The sequence below is a fragment of the Chrysemys picta genome, chromosome 15 (genome assembly GCF_011386835.1).
Source record: "Chrysemys picta bellii isolate R12L10 chromosome 15, ASM1138683v2, whole genome shotgun sequence".
NCBI lineage: Eukaryota > Metazoa > Chordata > Testudines > Emydidae > Chrysemys > Chrysemys picta.
Genome location: NC_088805.1, coordinates 29,194,491 through 29,214,792, shown reverse-complemented (window position 1 = coordinate 29,214,792; position 20,302 = coordinate 29,194,491). Strand labels below are relative to the sequence as shown.

The 20,302-nt window shown below is 43.2% G+C and overlaps 1 protein-coding gene and 1 pseudogene across 4 annotated transcripts; both read right to left on the bottom strand.

The window, feature by feature from the left end:
- Positions 1 to 74: 74 nt before the first annotated feature.
- TRAFD1 (TRAF-type zinc finger domain containing 1) lies at positions 75 to 18,925 on the bottom strand. Of its 4 annotated transcripts, none has more exons than XM_065568800.1 (13): positions 18,787 to 18,925; positions 18,102 to 18,193; positions 17,497 to 17,597; positions 15,955 to 16,090; positions 15,829 to 15,882; positions 14,290 to 14,704; positions 9,629 to 9,895; positions 8,651 to 8,724; positions 7,766 to 7,993; positions 4,913 to 5,042; positions 3,464 to 3,776; positions 1,481 to 1,553; positions 75 to 1,070 (listed from the first exon to the last, which is right to left on the bottom strand). In XM_065568800.1, exons 3-13 carry the CDS (start codon positions 17,544 to 17,546, stop codon positions 1,026 to 1,028), a joined length of 1,785 nt encoding a protein of 594 aa, XP_065424872.1. In that variant the 5' UTR covers positions 17,547 to 17,597; positions 18,102 to 18,193; positions 18,787 to 18,925; the 3' UTR covers positions 75 to 1,025. The 4 variants fall into 4 exon arrangements, with proteins under 4 accessions (XP_065424872.1, XP_065424870.1, XP_065424871.1 ...); XM_065568798.1 differs by having other exon boundaries at positions 17,497 to 17,559; XM_065568799.1 differs by having other exon boundaries at positions 17,497 to 17,559; positions 18,102 to 18,261; positions 18,787 to 18,869.
- Positions 11,550 to 13,687, bottom strand: LOC101950222 (N-acyl-phosphatidylethanolamine-hydrolyzing phospholipase D-like; annotated as a pseudogene).
- Positions 18,926 to 20,302: the final 1,377 nt, after the last annotated feature.

The following is a 20,302-nucleotide window of genomic DNA, read 5'->3' as shown; positions in this document are numbered from 1 at the left end:
CATAATTTTCAGTCAGTCAGTCACTTTCTAGTGTCTGCCTAGACTTTGTTTCAGTTTACAGAACAAAAGACAGATCGGTAAATACAAATTTTATTACAAGTAATTTAAAAAGTAAGGGCTCCAGTACAGCAAAAGAGCAGTTTTGAGAGAACGGAAGCCCGTAGGACTGAAGCTCCCACACTGTGGATCACAATCCCATCTGTAGATGCCTTTAGGAATACTGGGCACGTCTGGTATTTAATAGACTTATAGGAAGACAGAACCACCATAAGTTACAATATGTATGACTTTCCCCACCTGATTCCCAGGCCAGGTCTGACAAGATAGAAGGCTTAGGGCAAGTCTTGACTGTAGAAATAGATAGTTAATGCAGCATTACTGCCAACAGCAGCAAGCTAAATGGCTGAAGGGGGAATAGGTTTAAAGCCAAGCAACTAAACTCATCCCCTGCTCCCAAACCTCAGTGAAGTTAATTAAGATCAACTGCTCATTACAGAGACGTATGTTCTGCAACCGACCTCTGAACAAGTATTGAACTCTACTGTAACTTACTATGGCAGGTTCTTCATCCAGAGTAATTCTGGCTGATTGTTTTGGGTTTGATTAACAGGGTTGCTGCTCAGACATCTATTCATTTACTTCAATGATGAAGCAATGGATTACTTCTGCTGCACACTGCAGAGCCAAGGCCTAGCACATTAAAAGGAAACCCCTCTCCAAACACAAACAAGCAGATGAGATAAAAACAGATTGGTCCTCTGATACTGCCACTTTAGACCACCCAAATAGCAGCAATATAAAATTTACACTTTGACATTTCTGTACAGCGGCTATAGTATGCGTTACTCCCACAAACTTTTAAAAACAAACAATTATAGAAAAATCACTGCCTAAAAAATTTAAAGTTAATAGAAAGTCCCCATTGATGGTGGCAATATAGCAAGTACTTGCGCTGGGATAAATAAGTACTATAGTGCATAGTAAGAGAGCTTCAAGTGCTAAATATGCGCTTCATAAAGGATCGATTATTCTTCCTCAAGATGGCCAGACTCTGGTTTCTGGGATTTTGCCTGTGTAAGGAGGAAACAGTAAGTGAAACATGCATGTCATTTTCACAGACAAGTTGAATCACAACATGCTCTCTCAGACTTGATCAAGGAGCAAAGGACACCGCCTCAAGTCCTATAAGGAAGTAGAATAGTTCAGACTCTTGCAAACACCAAGCAATAGTATATTACCAGAAAGGGCAGTTCTTTGCCACTCCAGAGGAGATTGAGGACAACAGACAGTCAGCGTGAGCTCTCTCTAGTAGCAGCGAGCGAGTCATTAGCAACTACCTGTGAGTTCCACAGAGAGGCAAGCTCATGCTTGATGTGGGCTGCTCAAAAGACAGTAGTAAAAATAAACTAAACCCTTTAGTCGGCCATTGAAACGCAGAAAAAGGGGCCATCCAGCACCCGGGAAGAGCTCTGAAACTTACCTTTGTGCTCCTGTTTCTGAAATTGACAGGAACATTTGCAGTCCTAGGACTCCTGCCTGCTTCGTTTCGCACACTGCACAGGAGAGAAGTTGACACCATTAGACAAAGCAGCTCTGCAAATTCAATCCTCTTACAGGAACTGGTTTAATAAAAGAGCACGGTCCTCCTGATAAATGAGCAAGAGTTCCATCATAAGCCCCCAAAACTCTCCCCCTCGGCCTGTATCCCAAACGGCTGAATCTTGGGATCAGAGAACAAGATGTCTCCCTAGTTCACCTTGGTACTTGGATACGAAATGTGGGGCAGAATTCACAGAGCTTTTGGCCATGCATACTGGAGGCTGGACCCAATAGCAAGGCAAGTAGGTGTTAAAGAGAACTATTTCTAACCAGTGGCATCCCAATAGCAAGAATGCTACTGAAATATTAGGGGGCGGGGGGGGAACACAAGATTAGACTCCTTTCCATAAAAAAGGAGAGTGCATGTAAAAGATGTACCCAAATACATAGGGTACTACCAAATTCAGTCCATTTCACGGTCAGATTTTAAAAACTTGTAAATTTCATGATTTCAGCTATTTAAATCTGAAGTGTCATGGTGTCGTGACTGAAGGGGTCCTGACCCAAAAAAGGAGTTATGGGGGAGGGTTGTGGTTCTGCTACCCTTACTTGTGTTGCTGCTGGAGGGGCACTGCCTTCAGAGCTGCACGCCCAGCCAACGGCTGCTGCCCTCCTGCTGCCAAGCTCTGAAGGCAGCAATACCACGACCTCCCTACAATAACGACTTGTAAACCCACCCTGCATCTTCCTTTGAGGCAGGACTCCCAATCTGAGAAATGCTGGTCTCTCCCGTGAAATCTGTATAGTTAAGGCTACGTTTTAGTCACAGGTATTTTTATTTAGCAAAAAAGTCATGGACAGGTCACAGGCAGTAAACAAAACTTCATGGCCCATGATCTGTCCAGGACTTGTACTATATACCCCTGACTAAATATATTTTTTTTTTTGGGGGGGGGGGGGGTTGGGAGAGAGGAGGGACACAGCCCAGTGGTGCCACGGGTGCTCGCAGGGGACACCACAGGTGCTTGGGGGGCTGGCAGTCTCCCTAGGCGGCTCACCAGAAGTGGCGACATGTTCCTCCCTCAGCTCCTAGCTCCACATGCTGCCTCCACCCCTGCAGCTCCCATTGGCCAGAAACTGTGGCCAATGGGAGCTGTGGGGGCAGTACCTGCAGGCGGAGACAGTGAGTGGAGCTAGGAACTGAGGGAGGGACATGTGGCCACTTCCGGGAAGCCTGCCAAGGTAAGCGCTGCCAAGCCCTCACCCCCTGCCATGCCCCAACCCCTGGCCCTCTCCCACACCCCAAACTCCTGCTGAGGAGGGGACGGGGCGGTGGCCTGAGACTGCTCCAGCAGCAGCCGGTGCGGCTGGCCAACGTGCTACCTGAGCTCCTCAGGCGGCTCACAGGCCAGCTGCACTGGATATTGCCAAAGTCACGGAATCCGTGACCTCCATGACAAACTCGCAGCCTTAACATAAAATATGCAGATGACCAGATTTCATGGGGGAAGACAAGATTTCATGGTCTGTGATGCATTTTTCATGGCCATGAATTTGGTAGAGCCCTAGAAATAGGTGCCATAAAACACAGTTTCCTAGAAAACCTGTTTTCCTCTTAAACTTATTACTACAAACCCAAAAAGACACCAGCTAGTCAAACTGAGTGCTGCCTACCCCAGTCATAGGCAAAATGTACAAGGATCTGTGGTGGGGTGATGAGAGGACCAGTGGACGCAGAATTCTCCTCCTCCTGTCAAGTTTTGATGTCTGCACTAGCAGAAACAAGCCCTGAAGCACTGCCTCACCCTCACCATAGCAGAACTAGATCGGAATGGACTAGTTGTCCATTCATAAGGATGCATCCCCAGGAATAGCTTAGAGCTAAAAATTCTCTGTCCACCACCACGTTGAGCAGAGAAGCTACCTTGGTCGTGTTGGAGACATCCTTGGGAAACTGGGTACGTAGCTTTCAGGGTGGATGTTTTGCGTGGATCGCACAACCGGCCTGGGGCCTGTTCCAGATTCAGTTGTGCCTCTGCTTCTCAGTCTTCGGTCATTACCATCTAAGTTGCTGGACTTCCCTTTTTGAGTCAGAGCATCATTAGCTCTTACAGCACTAAAAGAGGTCAATGGTACACTTCTGGCAACTGCCAAGTTGCTTAGTGATCGGCTCTCTCGTACAGCATGGGCAAGGCTCTGCTGCCTGAAGTCTTCTAGATACCGAGGTGAAATTTCCCCTAAAGGAAAGTCGGATAAAATAAAACATGCTAGGAACAGCAATGAAATAAACTGACCAAAGCAAGGAACAAGGAGCAGAACAAGAGGCAAAAAACAAACACCTTGATAAAAGCTTCTGGATTTCAAAGCAATAACCTAGATTTTTAATGCAATACCATATAGTCTGAAAACAGACCTGCACCATAGAAATATTGTCTTCATTGACTACTACAATCCCCCCAAAATTCTAAGCAGCTTTGGAGAACTTCCCTTAGTAGTACCTTTTTAAAAGGGTACACAGAGTATGGTTCCGTGATGGCGTTTAGGTCAGTGCTATAGTACTTTTTTAAAAAGCAGAGTTTTGTCTACACTGAAGGACGTAAATTACACATTTTACCAGCTTCACATGGAGGCTGAACTTCTTTAGAACAAACTTACGGGCATCTGTTCATTAAGGGACGCTAGTATAAAAAGTTGTTTTGCTTGCATTTTAAAAAACTGGCTTATGGGGAAAGTCACCACCGGCCATAACAGTTAAATTTACATACTAACTTCAACCAACACACTGGATGACCCCATACACAAGTTAAGTAAACTAGTCCATTTCCTTTTGGCAATTTAAGGTAATACATATGTTCTGGAGTTTCTATTCTGTGATTTGTTGGGGTTTTTTAATTTAGTAAACATTCAGGATCAACTTCTATCCTCTGATATCCATGTACGATTTCTATTGTCACTTAAACCTCTCTACATGCAACTAACTACATAATTTGACCCTAAGGGTGCAAGAAAAACTGATGATGAGGCAAGAAATTCAAAGTTCACCCCATCATTAGTTATGGATGGAGCTAGCAACATACGCAGACTATAATCAGACTTGTCAGTTTCTACTTGCTGCACAGGGCTGAGTAATTTCAAGTTTCTCTTTGGTTGTTTGTGTGGGGCTCCATGCTTATGATTTAGTAGCATTTTTAATGTATGTTGCAAGTTATGCCATGTGAAACAGAACAATGATATAAGGGTGGAGTTAGGAAGTTCTAGTCCTTATCTAGATTAAACGTGCCATTGTTTTTGTTCTGTTTTGCAGTTGGAGAAAATGATCTTAAAAGCATGAATAGAAAGCAGCCCAGGCTGGAAATCTGTACTTTGTCAATACCTTGATGCCGGATGCGTCTTCTAGATTCTGGCGATTCTGATCTCTCCAAGTTGTCTTTGGGAGGCAACGGTTGTGAGGATGGCAATCCCACCCCTGGGCTGGCAGTGGCTGGGCGTAAATCACACTGGTCCTAGTGCAAGAGAGATTTTGATCATTTCTGGACACTTAGAGAACACTTAATTCCTGTGAAAGCTTTGAAGGATACATCTTCCCTCAAATGCCAAAGTAAGGAGTGGTTTTGAGAAAAGAATGAGAGACAGGCTTGATAAAAGCATGCTCACAGCCTCACTTCTAGGTCACCTGTTGAAGTACAGCCCAGAAATAGTAACTAGTTGACATGTGGTCTATGTAAGATGGAGTTGATGATCTCAGTCTACTTCCTATAGTAGAAGTCACCACACCATAATTGGTGTCATGCTTTATGTCCAGTTGATGCTTAGCCTGTCATCCTTAGAGATGATCCCTCCAAGCCAAGCTGAAGCACGTGAGCAGGCAATCTGCATTGCTGCTATAGTGACAATGCAACCTGGCACCCATCAGCAGGAAAGTCAGAAGGAATATTGTCACCCTGCGATCAATGTAGCTTAAAAAGCCAAGAGAGAAGTATCTTCAAGTGCTATTCCCACCCCAGAGCATTCATGCCAGTTTCCCTAAGTTTTACAATTTATTTTTTGTAAATAAATATAGTTTCTCTCCCTCTGTTGCTGTGTGAAAGAGCGTCACTAAAGAGGGGAAACTGACTGCACTAGGTGCTGTCAAATGCACAAACTGAAAACAGAACATATTTGCCATCTTTCAGTTACACATATTAGGGATTACCTATAGCACGAGAGGGTTAAAAACAAACGTGAGGATTGTAAATAGAAGGGTGTCCCTTTTAAATCTGATGACCACAGGCCAAGATGACGGTAAGAAAGTTGTACCCAACAGCAGCTCAATCCCAGTCACTCAAGATACTCTGAAGGAGCCCCAAACTGCATATTAGGATCAGATGTACAAAGGCACTTTATCCAAATGTCTTTCTACTTTCAAAAGGCAGAAATCAACCTGATGTGGAAAGCTTCAGCCCTCAACTATGATCCAAGATGCACTGAAACTCCCCCTACTATGGAGCACATGCTATAAAGCAAAGAGGTAAGCTAGGCAAGTTTATCAAATTAACTTCGAAAGATTACTACCAAGGTCAAGGGTGTAAAATTACAACTTCTGTGTTCCTAGAAAAATAAATGCATAACTAATCTACACAGGGCACAGTTTTCATCATACTTGGACACTACAAAACCATCCAATTTGGATGTTGGTTCATTTTCCAGTTCACTTCAATTCCTTTCAATATCCTCCCTTCTCTATCACCTGAGACATCTCCATTACCTTCTGTCTCCCAGGCTTGTAATCTATATGTGGGAATGAGAAGGTAGAAGATACAAAGACTGCAGGTTTGGTCTCATCTTCTCTTACTTTCCCTTCGTTCCTTCTCAGTTTCACACCTTGCAGGTTGGTTTACCCCTTCTGGCTGGGTCCATTCCACCTGAATGGTAACTGGCCACTCAGCCCAGTCTTACGTCTACCAGGGCCTCATACCTGCCTGCCCCTAACTCCTACTCCATGCTTGATCTTGTCTGTGTTAAGCTAAGCACTTCACAGTGGAGACTATGACTTATTCCGTGAAGATGACGTTTTGTATATTTGTAGCACTAATTTAAATATAGTTCATAGGAATATAAATCATCCCTTCATACTGATGGCAGTGGCCTTTCTTCAGGAGATTGCCGGAGTGAATTAGTGGGCCTAGTGCCTCTCTCACACACAAACACGATGGTACTGGTTTCCCCTCCTGATTTAAACAAGCAGAAGCCATGCTGCAGCAATGTTGGCAGACTCTTGAGCCAAGTAGCAGAACAATTCTCGTATAAACTCTGCGATACATTTCGGGACAGGGTTTCACTTGACAAAAAAAAGCAGAGGAAGGTTTAAATAAGTTTGCAAAATAGATCCTTTTTGTCACACCTCACAGTCTACAACTCATTAGATCTGAACATGCTATGATAGGAAAGTTTGCAAAAAAGTGTCTGATTATGGCAAAATGTCATCTGTTTGGCAGCTTTTCACTGAACAGTAGTTAAACCCAAATACATCATGAAGCCAGAACACATCAGCCAACAGTATCTGAATTTAGGTCAGACTCTAGTCTCAGATGACCTGTCTGCATGTCATCTTCCCTTTCAAGAAGTTCTGCATCAGAGAATTGAATCTGTTCATTCATGTGCATTAATTCAACAGGTGCATGAGCAAGAGGCCAAGATAATGAAAATGTAAGACAATTAAAATAGGAGTTCAGGTTTGGATAGGGAAATAAAATAGGTCTCTTGTGAATACTTCAGAAGAACCCAATGGGAGAAAGATTCAAGAACTTAGACATTATGGTTCTCTCTGCGGAATTATTTGCCCTCACTGTTAAGAGATGGAAGGTGGTCATGCAGAGGAAGGTATTATAGTGAAGGAGTGAGAAGGTGGCAGTCAGGCGCTCCTAAAATGTGAGGATTTATGCTGTATTGCTTGAATGCTTTTTGCTCAGACTCCATTATTTGAAAAACAAGAAAAAAGAAAAACATTTGAAAAAAAAATTTCCACAACTGTTCCTTTAACATGAGCCCCAGTATGCGCCAACATCTTGGGGTACAGATCATAACCCCTGTGTTGAGAGAGGACAGATTCAAATGACAAGTATGTGAATCCCTGGCCTCTGCAATCCCAATTGCAGCCTCTGAGCATTACCATGATTTCAATATTTACTACTAAGGAGTCAGATTTGCTAGGTCTTGTAGAATTCCATCCTACAAATAGCATTTGTACCTGGTGGTGGAAGAGTATTTCCTCTTCTAACTGAATGCCACAGAATTCACATGGAATGATGACGCTCCCTTCGGTCTGTACCGCTTCTTGCTGCTGTGGATATGTAGATCTGCTGCTGTGCAGTTGGTCTAAGAAATCTTTAACATGTCTGTTGTATTCTTGTCGCTGACTTGGGGAGGAACCTCTTTTACTGAACGACGCAAAGGCGCTTGCTGGGTTACAGCCTGTCTGTTACGTGGGCAACGTTGGAAAGAAGGAATTAGTTATACTTACAAAGCCTTCGTGTGCCAAGTAATATCTGAACACTGAGAGTAAAACAGATCCACCCTCTATTTCCAGTACATACTCTTAGTATTATAACCACCCAAAATTATATTCCACTTCAGATATCCAGTTAATGGGACAAGAAGATTAAAAGTAAGTTGCTATGCATGGTGAAATTCAAAAATGAACATCAGTAGTTAACTTATTTATTTTTCACAATGTATGTGGTTTACTATTGGCATTTCACTTCACAGGAACAAGAAAGTTAAATTGGTTTCTAGTGCTAATCCAAGGAACAGCACAGTGAATGTGTTTTGATGAAAGTTTTGCATTAGTATTTTTAGTTTACTAAGACATTTCTACTGAATATTAGGCTTTGTAAGGTTCTACGCAGATGTAGCATCCTGTAAGCAGTGTTGGAGTGTGTTCCCACTAAGTATGCTAAACTGCTCCAACAAAATTCAGTTTCTAAATAGAAATTGTACTCAGAAGTGCTAGCATCCATTTCAGTAAGCCTCCTGCATATACACCTATAAAATGGGGATAATGATGCTTACCTCCTTTGACAAAAAGCACTTTAAGAGTTAAGTATTATTGTTATATAATACAGAAATACCAAACCTGATGGAGAATCAGGTCTTCTTCAGGGTAGAGTGCCTCACAAAATTCACATGGCAACATGATATCATCATCATCTGTGAGGTAAGTAAAAGGATTAAAACCCCCTACCATTAAAAGGGGTAACAATCAGACTAACCAACCTGTCTTCAGAATTTCTAATCCATGAGATCATTCTGTTCTGGACCACAGAGGAGGGATTATAGCAAGTCTCAGGGCAGTAGTCATTCTACTTTCACATTTATGAGTTTTACGGGGGGGTGGGGGGGGGGAAGAGAGGTCACTTTTTCTAAAAAAGTTTGAAAAGGATTTTTTTTCCTCCAAAACCTCAGTTCTTTAGTCCAATACAAAAAACTTGTTATCTGCCTGCCTATGGATGTTACACAGTACACACAAAATTTCTTTTTTAAATAATCTGGCACTTGGATAATACAGGAGAGTTCCTCTTTAGCATGTTTAATCTTAAATGTAACATCACCTGCTCAGTTGTTACATCTCAGTACAAGCAGGAATAAGGGGGGTTTTGTTTTATTTTGTAAAGACATGGCAGAACTACAGCAAGTTAAATCTGCTAGTATACGGTTTTCAAAACAAGTCACTTTTACCTTCCCATATTAATATGCTGTACTCCTCTTTTGGGATAGACGGATACCAATATCAAATTTCACTAGTTAACAAATCTTAAGAGACTATTGTCTATACATAGAAATGTTGCTGTTTTAGCAGGCAGCAGTCAAAAATTTAGGGAGCTGAAGATACAGTTCCAGAAAGGAAGGAAAGACTCCAAGAATAGGGGAGGCTTTTCTGCACATTCAGAGAATTTCTACATCAGATGCCGGGGATATCTAAAGCAATTTCGAAAGTCTCAAAGTGCTACTGTTCTGGCACTGAAAGTCAGAATATCTCCAAGGAGCTAGGCATGAGAGTCCCCCTGATCATCAACTAAAAAAAGTTTTTAAGGAAAGCTTTTAAAGAACTTACTTTTTAGCTGATCCGAAGTGTTAATAGACGAAAGATCATGGGAGAAAGTATCTGATTTGTTTATTTCATTAAGCTGCTCAGATGGCTTGGACTCTTTGGAGTAGAAGTTCTTCCAGAAGTCACTGTGAATTTCAGCTGCAATATTGTTGTGGGGATTATTCTCACGTTGCAGGCTAAGGGCTAACATATAGTCTAAATTGGAATTCTGTTCTCCATACAGAGAGGACTCCGTGTTTTTATTCCTCTCCAGCCGTTCCAGCTCATCCTCTTAAACAAAGATATCAGAAGCTGTAAGTATCAACTACATAGTTTAACAGTAATTATGATTTTAAGAACAGACCAAGTAAATAAAACAGAAGTTCACATATGCAAACGAGGGCAGAATTGCCCCCCCCCCCCGCACTCTTGTTTTACAACAGATAGCCAAAGCCTCAGAAAGACACTTCATGACTTATATTTTGGAATGAATTAAGGGAAGCTAATCCTTACCCTTTCCTGTATTTTTCCCCCCATCTAGCCTGAGAGGAGGGGAACTTTGTTTCCTTTACTAGCCATACAATTGGGGGGGGGGGGAAGGATAGCTCAGTGGTTTGAGCATTGGTCTGCTAAACCCAGGGTTGTGAGTTCAATCCTTGAGGGGGCCATTTAGGGCACTGGGGTAAAAGTCTGTCTGGAGATTGGTCCTGCTTTGAGCAGGGGGTTGGACTAGATGACCTCCTGAGGTCTCTTCCAACCCTAATCTTCTATGATTCTAATTCTTAAATTTAAACAACTTACTAAAGGACATCTTTTTTTTCCATCCCTTGCAATCTTTAAATCACAATTAGACACTTAAGAAATAAGCTCTAGTTCAACCAGAAGTTGTAGCTTGATGCAGGGACTACTGGAAGAGCTTCTGACATGTGTCATGCAGGAGGTCACAGTAGTTCAGCATTATTTCTTCTAGTCATAAAGATCTATGAACCCGTAACAAGTCTTGTGTTTCCAGTCCATCACTGAGCAAAGTCCATTCACCTACTGATGCAAGCATCTGACTCAGATACAGATTAGTGGGATTATGGCTGTACAAAGCGAGGCCTCTAAAAACATTTCAGGAAGGAGTATTCAGACTCTAAATGCCTGCAATGACATTTACATGCACTGATCTCTTCACCCACATGGGGATTTCAGCACACTGAAATCAGTGGGGTTCTAATAGGCTTTATTTTGTACGTTAGTATGGCAATTTGATACAGTACGTTTTAGCATGCAAGCTGTGAAAACTTTTCTGCACCCCTGTGGCTTGAGACAATTCCTTCAGTGACTCACTTTAAAAAAAAAAAAAAAAACACCACGCAAGTTTTTTTAATATACAAGATATGGCTGATCACAACTTTAGAGACCTATATTTATGCATTGAAGATGAAATCTTAAATTGTACATCTCTTAAAAGGCACATTTGTTTATACCATTTTTAAACTCAGGTTTCTTAGTTTCTCATTAAAATGAAGATACAGGTGTTCAGTAAGATTAGGACTTTAAACATGCTTTAGCAACACATCTGTGTTGGAAGACCCCACTAAACCATGTATTTACAAGGTACAGGACACTTCCAGGTGATGAATGAAAAAAAAAAATGGGAGAGGATATTCTGAAGACCATTAAACACAAATCAGTCATTAACTCCCAGGAAATGCACATGCCAAGGCTGTTACTGCTGTTAGACAAGCTGAATAGGAGATCAAAATAAAAAAGGCCTATTTGATCTTTTTATGGGTGATGTACATAGTTGAAATTACAAGACCTTTCTTGTACATTAGCCAGTGTTTAAATCAACTCAATATTCCATTCAGACTAATAGCAAGTTTATGATTAAGCAGATATGCAAGCTTTTAACCTATGAAATTAAACCTGGAGTCTTTAAAAAAAAGCCAGTCCCTTTAAAAAAAAAAAAAAAAAAAAAGTAATAACCCTATAGTGAAATTAGACAATCTTTTAATGATTTTCTAATTCAAACCAAAACACTCAGGAGTTGCCATTTTTTTTATTATTATTTATTGCTGTTCAAATCCATCATTGCTGGTCTTCAAGTCTCATGACTCTGCATGGTTCAAAACAAAAATCTTCAGTTTTCAAGCTATATCTTCCAAAGGGCTTTATTCAGTTTAACTAGAGGATCAAAGTAATAGTCATTTGCTAAAGCAACAGTTCCCCAGTGAATCCCTACGCTACACAATTCTTTCTTTGAACATGAATAGGAATTCTTACTGCTTCTTCAGGATTCACACATTGGTATTTCATAAGCCACCTTAGCTCACGAGCTTCAATGGGAATAACTGCAAGATAAGGTCCAAATCTTTCCCCTATCTGTTCAAAAGCAACCCAGTAACCAGTATCTCCTTCAAAGAAAAACCTATTCCAGGGCCCCAAGACAGACCAGCTGCCCCATTATCTGTTGGCATCCTCTTCCACCAGTGTTAAGAAAGGGTAAAAACAAGAAGTAACTGCATCATGACCAGGGACACAGGTCTCTTCCCACTAGTCCAGCTCAATCACTCACAGCCACATTTCTGCATCCAGTTTAGGAGACCCAGAAGAACAAGTCATCTCCGCTCACTGCCAAAGTACTCATTTGAACTCACTACACTACAGTAGTCCAAATGCTCATAGTGGGTGTGGCTGATCATCATTGCACCTATTTTGGGGAACTAGTGTGCACAGAGGCTTTGGAAACATTTTGGACCCATGAACTGTGCGGGGGAAGCCCACTGCCTGAAGACAGGGTAAGAAAGAATTACAAGTTCACCCATGTCCCAACCATCTAACTTGCATGCCAGCTTCATTCTTTCCAACTAGCTCAGGGCTTGGAATGAAGTAAGGTTTTAACACTGGAAACTCTTCATCAAGTTCCTGTTTTGAACATGGGATGTAGCTGTTATTCCCCCACCCCCCCTCCCATGAGGGCCCATTGCAAAATATTGAAGGCACAGATGGGCAACCTCCATGTTGGCCAAAGGATGACAAGTGGTCCATCTTTACCTCTCCTTGATTTAGTTACCTCTTCTGTAATCCAGTCTGAAGCTTTTCCTGAGTGTCCTGGAAAAGTTGCTCTCCAGAAACTGGACTGGAATTTTGGCATTCCCTTACTGCTTAAGAACGTAAGAATGACTATACTGGGTCAGATCAATGGTCCATCTAGCCCAGTAACCCGTCTTCCAACAGTGGCCGGTGCCAGGTGCTTCAGAGGGAACAAACGGAACAGGGCAATTTATCAAGTGATCCATCCCCTGTTGTCCCGGCCCAGCTTCTGGCCGCTTCCTTCTAGTACTGGTTACATGCAGTAAAAGGCTGCTCTTCAAGGGTCTGTGTCTGCCTTCTCCGTGTTTTTTTGGGTGAAGAGCTTGTGGGTTGCTGCTTGGGGGGAAGTGTCTCATCTTTGTCTTCTCCTCCATGGGGCGGCTGCTGCTCCTCCTCCCTCTTGGTTGCCCTGCAGCTCCCTAGATATTAAGCAGCAGCTGCTGCTGCCGCCGCCACCTCCAACAAAATCATTAAGGGCAGCGAAGAGAGATCCAGGCAGCAGCTCCACCGCACCCTGCTGCTCATCATGGTGGCAGCTATTCCTGCTCAACAGTTCCCGCACACCCCCTCCCAGACGCCATCTACTCCCCCAGCACAGAAAGCTTGTCAGAACCCCAGCGCTCCATCACCCTGCAGGACGGGGACCCAAACTCCTCCACGCTGCCGCAGTTAGAAAATTGAACAAGTATTCAATCTGAACTCACCATATGATCCAGACATTTTTTTTTTTGCACTGAAATCTACATAAAGGAGGAGGGGAGAATTCAGTTCCTTCCAAAATGTTCAGTATTAAGCAGCCCAATTCTAGAGGTTCTCTTTCCAATTTGGAAATTAAGTCATTTATCTTCTCAGTTTTAATAACTAAATCTGATGAGTTATTTCACAAGCAGGTGAATCTTAAAGCAAAGGCCATCCATTCAGTCTTCAGCAATGCTACATACTTTGAATACCTCTGAACATAAAGCAGAGCATGTGTTCATGGAAAGGGTGTCTTCTAGGCATGGTGATTTGGGATATTAGAACTTAAGTGGAAAGAGGCATTTATAGCACCTATGTCCATACAGGCTGCTGCTGCAAAAATGCTCACCATCAAATATGAAAGACTGCAGAAACTCTAGCCACACTTCATTAGAGGTTTTCTAATTATCTGACATTTCCATACAGCAGTGTTTCCCAAACTTGGGACACCACTTGTGTAGGGAAAGCCCCTGGCGGGCCGGGCCGGTTTGTTTACCTGCCGCGTCCGCAAGTCCGGCCGATTGCGGCTCCCACTGGCCTCGGTTCATTGCTCCAGGCCAATTGGAGCTGCTGGAAGCAGCTGTCAGTACGTCCCTCGGCCCGCACCACTTCCAGCAGCTCCTATTGGCCTGGAGCAGCGAACCGTGGCCAATACACAAACCGGCCCGGCCCGCCAGGGGCTTTCCCTACACAAGTGGCGTCCCAAACTTGGGAAACACTGCCATACAGTGCACAGGTATAGAGCTTTCACTCCACTTAGAATCATAGACTTTATGGTCAGAAGGGACCATTATTAGTTACCTAACTTTAATTTAAAGGTAAAAATAAAACTTATTAATGTATTATTGCCCTTGTCCACACTTTACCTCGATTCTGATCTCTCTGCATTGCTGATGCATTTCTTCTGTTAATATTCTTAGAAGCCTGGTCTCCTCCAAAACTGCTATAAAATCGGCCTTCCAGTGGCCCAGACATCCTCTGCAGAGACCCAGCATAGCCATCTGAACTCAGAAGGTTTCTGATGGTTTGAAAGGTACACAGGTTTGCAGCCTCATCTTTATAGTTATAACGTGACATTGCTTGGCTAACTCTTTTTTCTTCCACCTCCTTCCCACAAACTTCAGGGTGCTCTTTCAGATCTTTCACCATTACATTGCGACCGCACTCGCTACATGTTTCAGTCCTCGTTCCACAGTAATCCTCATGGTCCTGAAGTTTATTGAATGCAAGCTCTATCTCACAATGTTGGCAGATTGCAGGACGCAGAGGGCATGCTGATGCCTAAAATATAAAATTGAATAACTCGATACATGCACAGTCTTATAGTTATGCTATGCTTACTTACTACCCAAAGAAGGTACCTAGTTCACTGTTTTATTACTGAGAGATGCATTCCAAATTGCTTTAGAGATTAATTGTGTCTTCAACTAGAAGCCAACCAGCCCATAAAAGAAGACTTACAACTTAAGTTACTATTTAAAGACAGGGAGTACAAACTCCTGAGTAGTTATACACAGTATGTCTCACTGGAAGTTCAGTATTTTATACAGGAAAAAGGAAGCATGTATTTACTAGACATTATACTTAAAAATAACATCCCTAAACAACTAATCTAAACACTCAAAGTGGATTTTTTTTATTGTGTTTTCTACTTAACTGTCCCGATTGCCACTGTTCATGTTGCTTCATTAATAGTTATAGTGCATGAAGTGCTTTGAGTAAGTTACTGCAACAGGAAATCAGAGGATCAAAACTGCATGCTTTAAAATAAGCCACGTGGTCCAACTCCCTTCGCATCCCTCCCCATGCCATAGCTTTGCATTTGATGCTTATGCTGAAGCAGAATCCCATTTTTCCGTGACACGCTTTTGTTCCACTGACAACGGTAATTCCAGTGACAATTTGTAAATAAGAAAATCATAGCAAGTAAGTGTTTATTGTTCCATGATTTTTAAAAACTGTTTAGACAAGACAAATCCTTAGGTCCTGCATAAAGGTCAGGGTGGGGGGGGGGGGGGGGGGAAACACCTGAAATAAAGACGACACTGAGAAATGAAGTTGCCAAGCTCAATGCAACTATAGCCACAGGCAGAATTTTTAGCCTTAACCATTACTTAGGGACAAACCTAGGCCACCAACCTAAGCTACCAATGTACATAGACTCCCTCCTGTTGGGGAGCTTGGAGCTGCTTATTAGGCATGTGAGTACTACCACTTCAAACTAATACAGCTAGCCTCTTACAAGAGTATCACTGATTAGCATGGATTTAGAAAGCAGATTAAACATGGGCAGAGCAGACCGAAGATCAGTTAGCACGGTAGCTATAATCTGAACAGTAAGGCTCTAGTGTCAGTACTGGAAATACACTAGAGTATTATCAAGAGCAAAAACCAAATATACCAACCTCATGATCCTCTAAGTGGCATTTTTCCATCTTCATATTACACTTACAAGTAACCTAGGAGAAACAGAAACAATTACTAAATGCACTTCATGAAGATCAGCTATTTTAAAGTAGAATTTATTTTACCTGCACATGTTCAGATTCAATGTGGTTTTTTATTTCAGATTTAGGGACAGACTCCTTGCAGAAACGACACACTCCAATATTTCTACTACAGTGGATTTCATGGATGGTGAAATTAGCTACAGGTATAGCCTTTTTGCTACAAGGAGGATACAAAAAAGTTACTCTTCACAAATTACACTGAAAACAAACAAGTTTAGGATTCAAGAGAGCTGCCTGAAAGGAAGAACCAATGGTAAAAGCAAATAAACCCTTCAGGAATTCATCGTTTCCATGTATTCAGGTTTGTAAAAGAAAAAAGCCTATCTAGGACTACATGTTGTGTACAGTCAGAACACACACACTTACCAAGTTAGACACCCAAAGTCTCCCAATTCATCAAATTAAGTCAAAACTCTGTTCAGCTCCTTGCTGACAAGCCTTGCAGCATACTCAGGCAGTCACCAGATCCAGGCTGTCAGACCAGGAGTAACAGTTACAGACTCTGCAAAGAGCACTCCGCCATAGTGTAAGAGTCAGGCAATCCTCCACTGGGCAAAGCTAGAGAACAGATTCTTCAGCTACGCTGCAATATTGGTCAATGGTTCAACCAACAAAAGATGCAATATCCCTGCTGTTCTGAAGTGAGGAATCCCTACCTTACTGTACTTTGGAGAAATCTATTGCTCTATCCTGAGCTATGTGCAGACAGACTTACAGGTGGGACAAATCCATTCAGCCATTTGAAAAGTATGTAACAAGGTAGCACTGGCCCTTTAAGAGGGAAGAGTACAATGCACCTGAGACTGGTCAGCTGACCCCAAACTGGGCTTAAGAGAAAGAGCCTGGGCCCTAGAGGGGAGGGAGACGAGAAAAATCAGGTAGGAAAGGAACAGAGAAAACAGAGGTGGAGCTCTGATGGGCTGAAGCAGAAAACTCTGCAGGTTCTAGAGAGACAAGTCAGAAACCAGGAGGCCTGGATTGTGGGAGGAGGCGTCTCTAGAGCAGCAGTTCTCAAACTGTGGGTCAGGACCCCAAAGTGGGTCACCAGAGCTGGCTTAGACTTGCTGGGGCCCAGGTCTGAAGCTTGAGCCCCATCACATGTTCCTAAGACCCCAACAGGCTGGGACATCAGCAAAATGCTATTCTGTATGTCTGACAAACACACAGCTATAATAAGCCACAAAAATCAAATCCTGTGTATTTCAGCTTTCTTGAAACTAATTTTAAAGAAACATTTTAAAAGAGTTATCTGAAGGAGAACCAATAGCTTTAGTTGATTTCTGCTTCTTCTAGGGTGAAGTAGGGGAGGAGACCCCTACCAACAGGTTCCATTAGTATTATTTGGCTGTTCTCAAGGTGACACAGCAAGTTCTGAATACCGGTGAAGTGCCTACCGGAATATTTTCTATTCTTTTATGTTCATTAGAATTTTATATACCACTTGCTGCTTCCATATCTGAAGACATCTGCCAGCAATACAGCATGTTTCTATGAGTTTATGTAGGGACATTGTAATAACGTGCAATACATTTGTGCCAATAGTGCCGGACATTTGTTTCTTACCAATTGCTGCACAGCTGGGTTTCTTGTTCATTAACTGCAGCCATATCCATGTTCTTTTGAAAGCTGGAGCAAGGGACAATTAAACATTTTCAGTTTCATTTCTGTTCATAAGAACAAATACAGTTATTCATTCTGCTATTTCCTGTTTCTTCAGATCCTCTGGCATTAAATCACATATTCCATTATTATAAAGTGTTGCTTTCTCAAGCAGTCAGCAAGACTCCCCCACCATTTAGAAACAATTGTATTATTATTAAACATGGTTTCAAGCAGCTCTTAAGAGTGTAAGGAACCCTAGCTGGCTAGTGAGGATAATCTCCTGCAGATTTTTTTCCCTGAGATGTGGATGTAATATAGACAGACAAGTAAAATATTAACTCTGCAAAACTATGAACTGTTTATGGACAGTAAAGCATAATTTATGCAATAAAATTTATACAGCAAGACCTAGAATTAAGATACCACTCAACAGATCAACAAAAACATCTTAAGGAAGACAAGTCTTCATAAAGATAGCTGAACATTTTACTTAGAAAAGCCTTAACTCCTGCCCCAGGTGATCATATCTGATACCAAAAACAATATTTAAAACAAAAAACACTAACGTAGAATAGGTGACGTTTCTTTCAAAGAACAGATTTTTTCCAGTGTAGAAAAGCCACTTCTAGCCAAACGCTGCTCAGGACTTCCAGTTACCCTACAGACAGGCGAAAGAGGTAGGAGTTTGGTCTCCATAATCACGGTCTGGTGTTTCTAGTATAAAAACTGGAAGGAATAAAGCAGCCCATAGACCTATGCAAGGTAGGGGCAGGGTCTTCTGTGTACGAGCTGCATGTGTACTCCGCGGCATCTACTGGGCCTTAGAGTCAGCTGGGGGGATACGGGGAGGGGCAGGGGCCCGAGCGGGGGGGAGGGATGGGGGGGGGGGACCGAGGACTGAGCGCCCCCAGGGGCCCGAGCGGGGGGAGGAATGGGGGGGTAATGCGGGGGCCCGAGCGGGGGGGAAGCGGGTGGAGGATGCGGGGGGGACCGAGCCCCCAGGGGCCCGAGCGGGGGAGGGATGCGGGGGGGACCGAGCCCCCAGGGGCCCGAGCGGGGGAGGGATGCGGGGGCCGAGTGGGGAAGATGGGGGGGGGTCCGAGCGCCCCCGCGGGGAATGCGGGGGGTGAGCACTCCCGGTCCGCGGGGCCATTGAGGGGGCCAGGCCCCCCCACGGCTAAGGGCGTGCCTAGCAGTTCGCTGCCCCCCGCCCCATTTCATTCTCCCCTGGCGGCCCGTTCCCCGACTCACCGGCTCCTCAGAAACCAAACACCGGGCCCAGCCTAGCGTTCTGCTTCCTACCCGCCGGCGACACCCGCTCCCCGCCTCCCTATTGGCCAACTGAGACTCGGCTAACGAGCTGATTGGCCGTAGCAGCCGTCGTTTACGGCTATGCTAAGCCCCGCCCGCACCATGGCTGGATTGGGTAATATAGAGGTCACTGGAGTTAGGCTCCGCCCCCTCATGATTGCCCCTCCCTCCTCTTATCAATAGGTGCCTGGGATTGACCAGGACTCAGGGTGAGCAGTTTAGTGAGTGGAGTGGAGTGGAGTGGAGTGGGTGTTAGGAGTCCAGGCAATTAAAGTAAATTAATTTCCTGGACAGACCTCCAAGCTGTAGGGGAACGAACCTGAGGGAAGCTATGTATAACTAGACAGACAATATTACACAGGTGCCAGACACTGGCCTCTGAAATGCAGTAGGGAAGGGAATCTCTGTTAGCAACTTTGAAAAACTAAACTCGAAATTGTCTCTTCTTTGTTAGAGCCCTTACTTTTTCCTGTTGATGGGGCAGAAAAGGGGATCATCCCTTTTTTTACTTTTGGGCAGGATGGCTGGGTGTTGGGGTTTGTTTGTTTTCTGGCTGTGTGAGTTTTCTTTGTAAATTGTTGGTTTCAGAGTAGCAGCCGTGTTAGTCTGTATCCACAAAAAGGACTCCTGTTCTTTTTGTAAATTGTGTTACACTACAGAATTCTAACTTTCTTTGATTGAAGCTGGTTTAAGATTGTGTTCTAATACAACATCCCCTTCAAGTATGTTCTGAGAAGGAGCCCATATACCTACGTGTCTAACTCCACTTGAGGTACAGAGAGGTGTTTGAAATATAGCACAGAAATACCCCGGTCTCATTTCAAGTAGTCACAGATTGCACTACAGAGGTGAAAACGTTTGTGTGCTTTGAAGCTTTATGTTTATATGGGCAAGAGTTGAATGGACCTAATAGGAAGGCATCTGGGAGAACAGTATGTTATCCTACCAAACAAACTTTCTAGGAAAATCTGTCACTCCCATTTGCTGCATATACAATATTGTACAGTACGATAAAATTAGAGTGCCACCTGGTGGCTCTATTTCAGTGACACAGGAGCATGAGCAACTCTCCCATAAATTCTTTTGAGAGCAGGAAACGAGGCATGATGTCATGAGGAAGGGAGTAGCATGGGAGTAACCCAGCACCAGGAAGAGTTAATCTCCTCTAGCAGACTTGAGGCATCTCTAAAAGTAGAGTACAGCAACTTGACTTTCAATCAGCTACAACTTATAATTTTCAAAAATCATTTCAGTGCTGATGAAAGTTGGCAGATTGTCAGCCCTGGAGAATGAAGTCTTCTGCTTCTCCAAAGAACAGGGACAACATAGTCAAGCTTCCCCTGCATCAGTTGCAGCTCCAGTCTGATGAGACGTCATCCTCTAAAATGAGAGGGTAGTTCAGGTTCTGTTACTGCTCTGCAATGAGGATACTAGCTGTAGAAGTGTTTTTGTAATG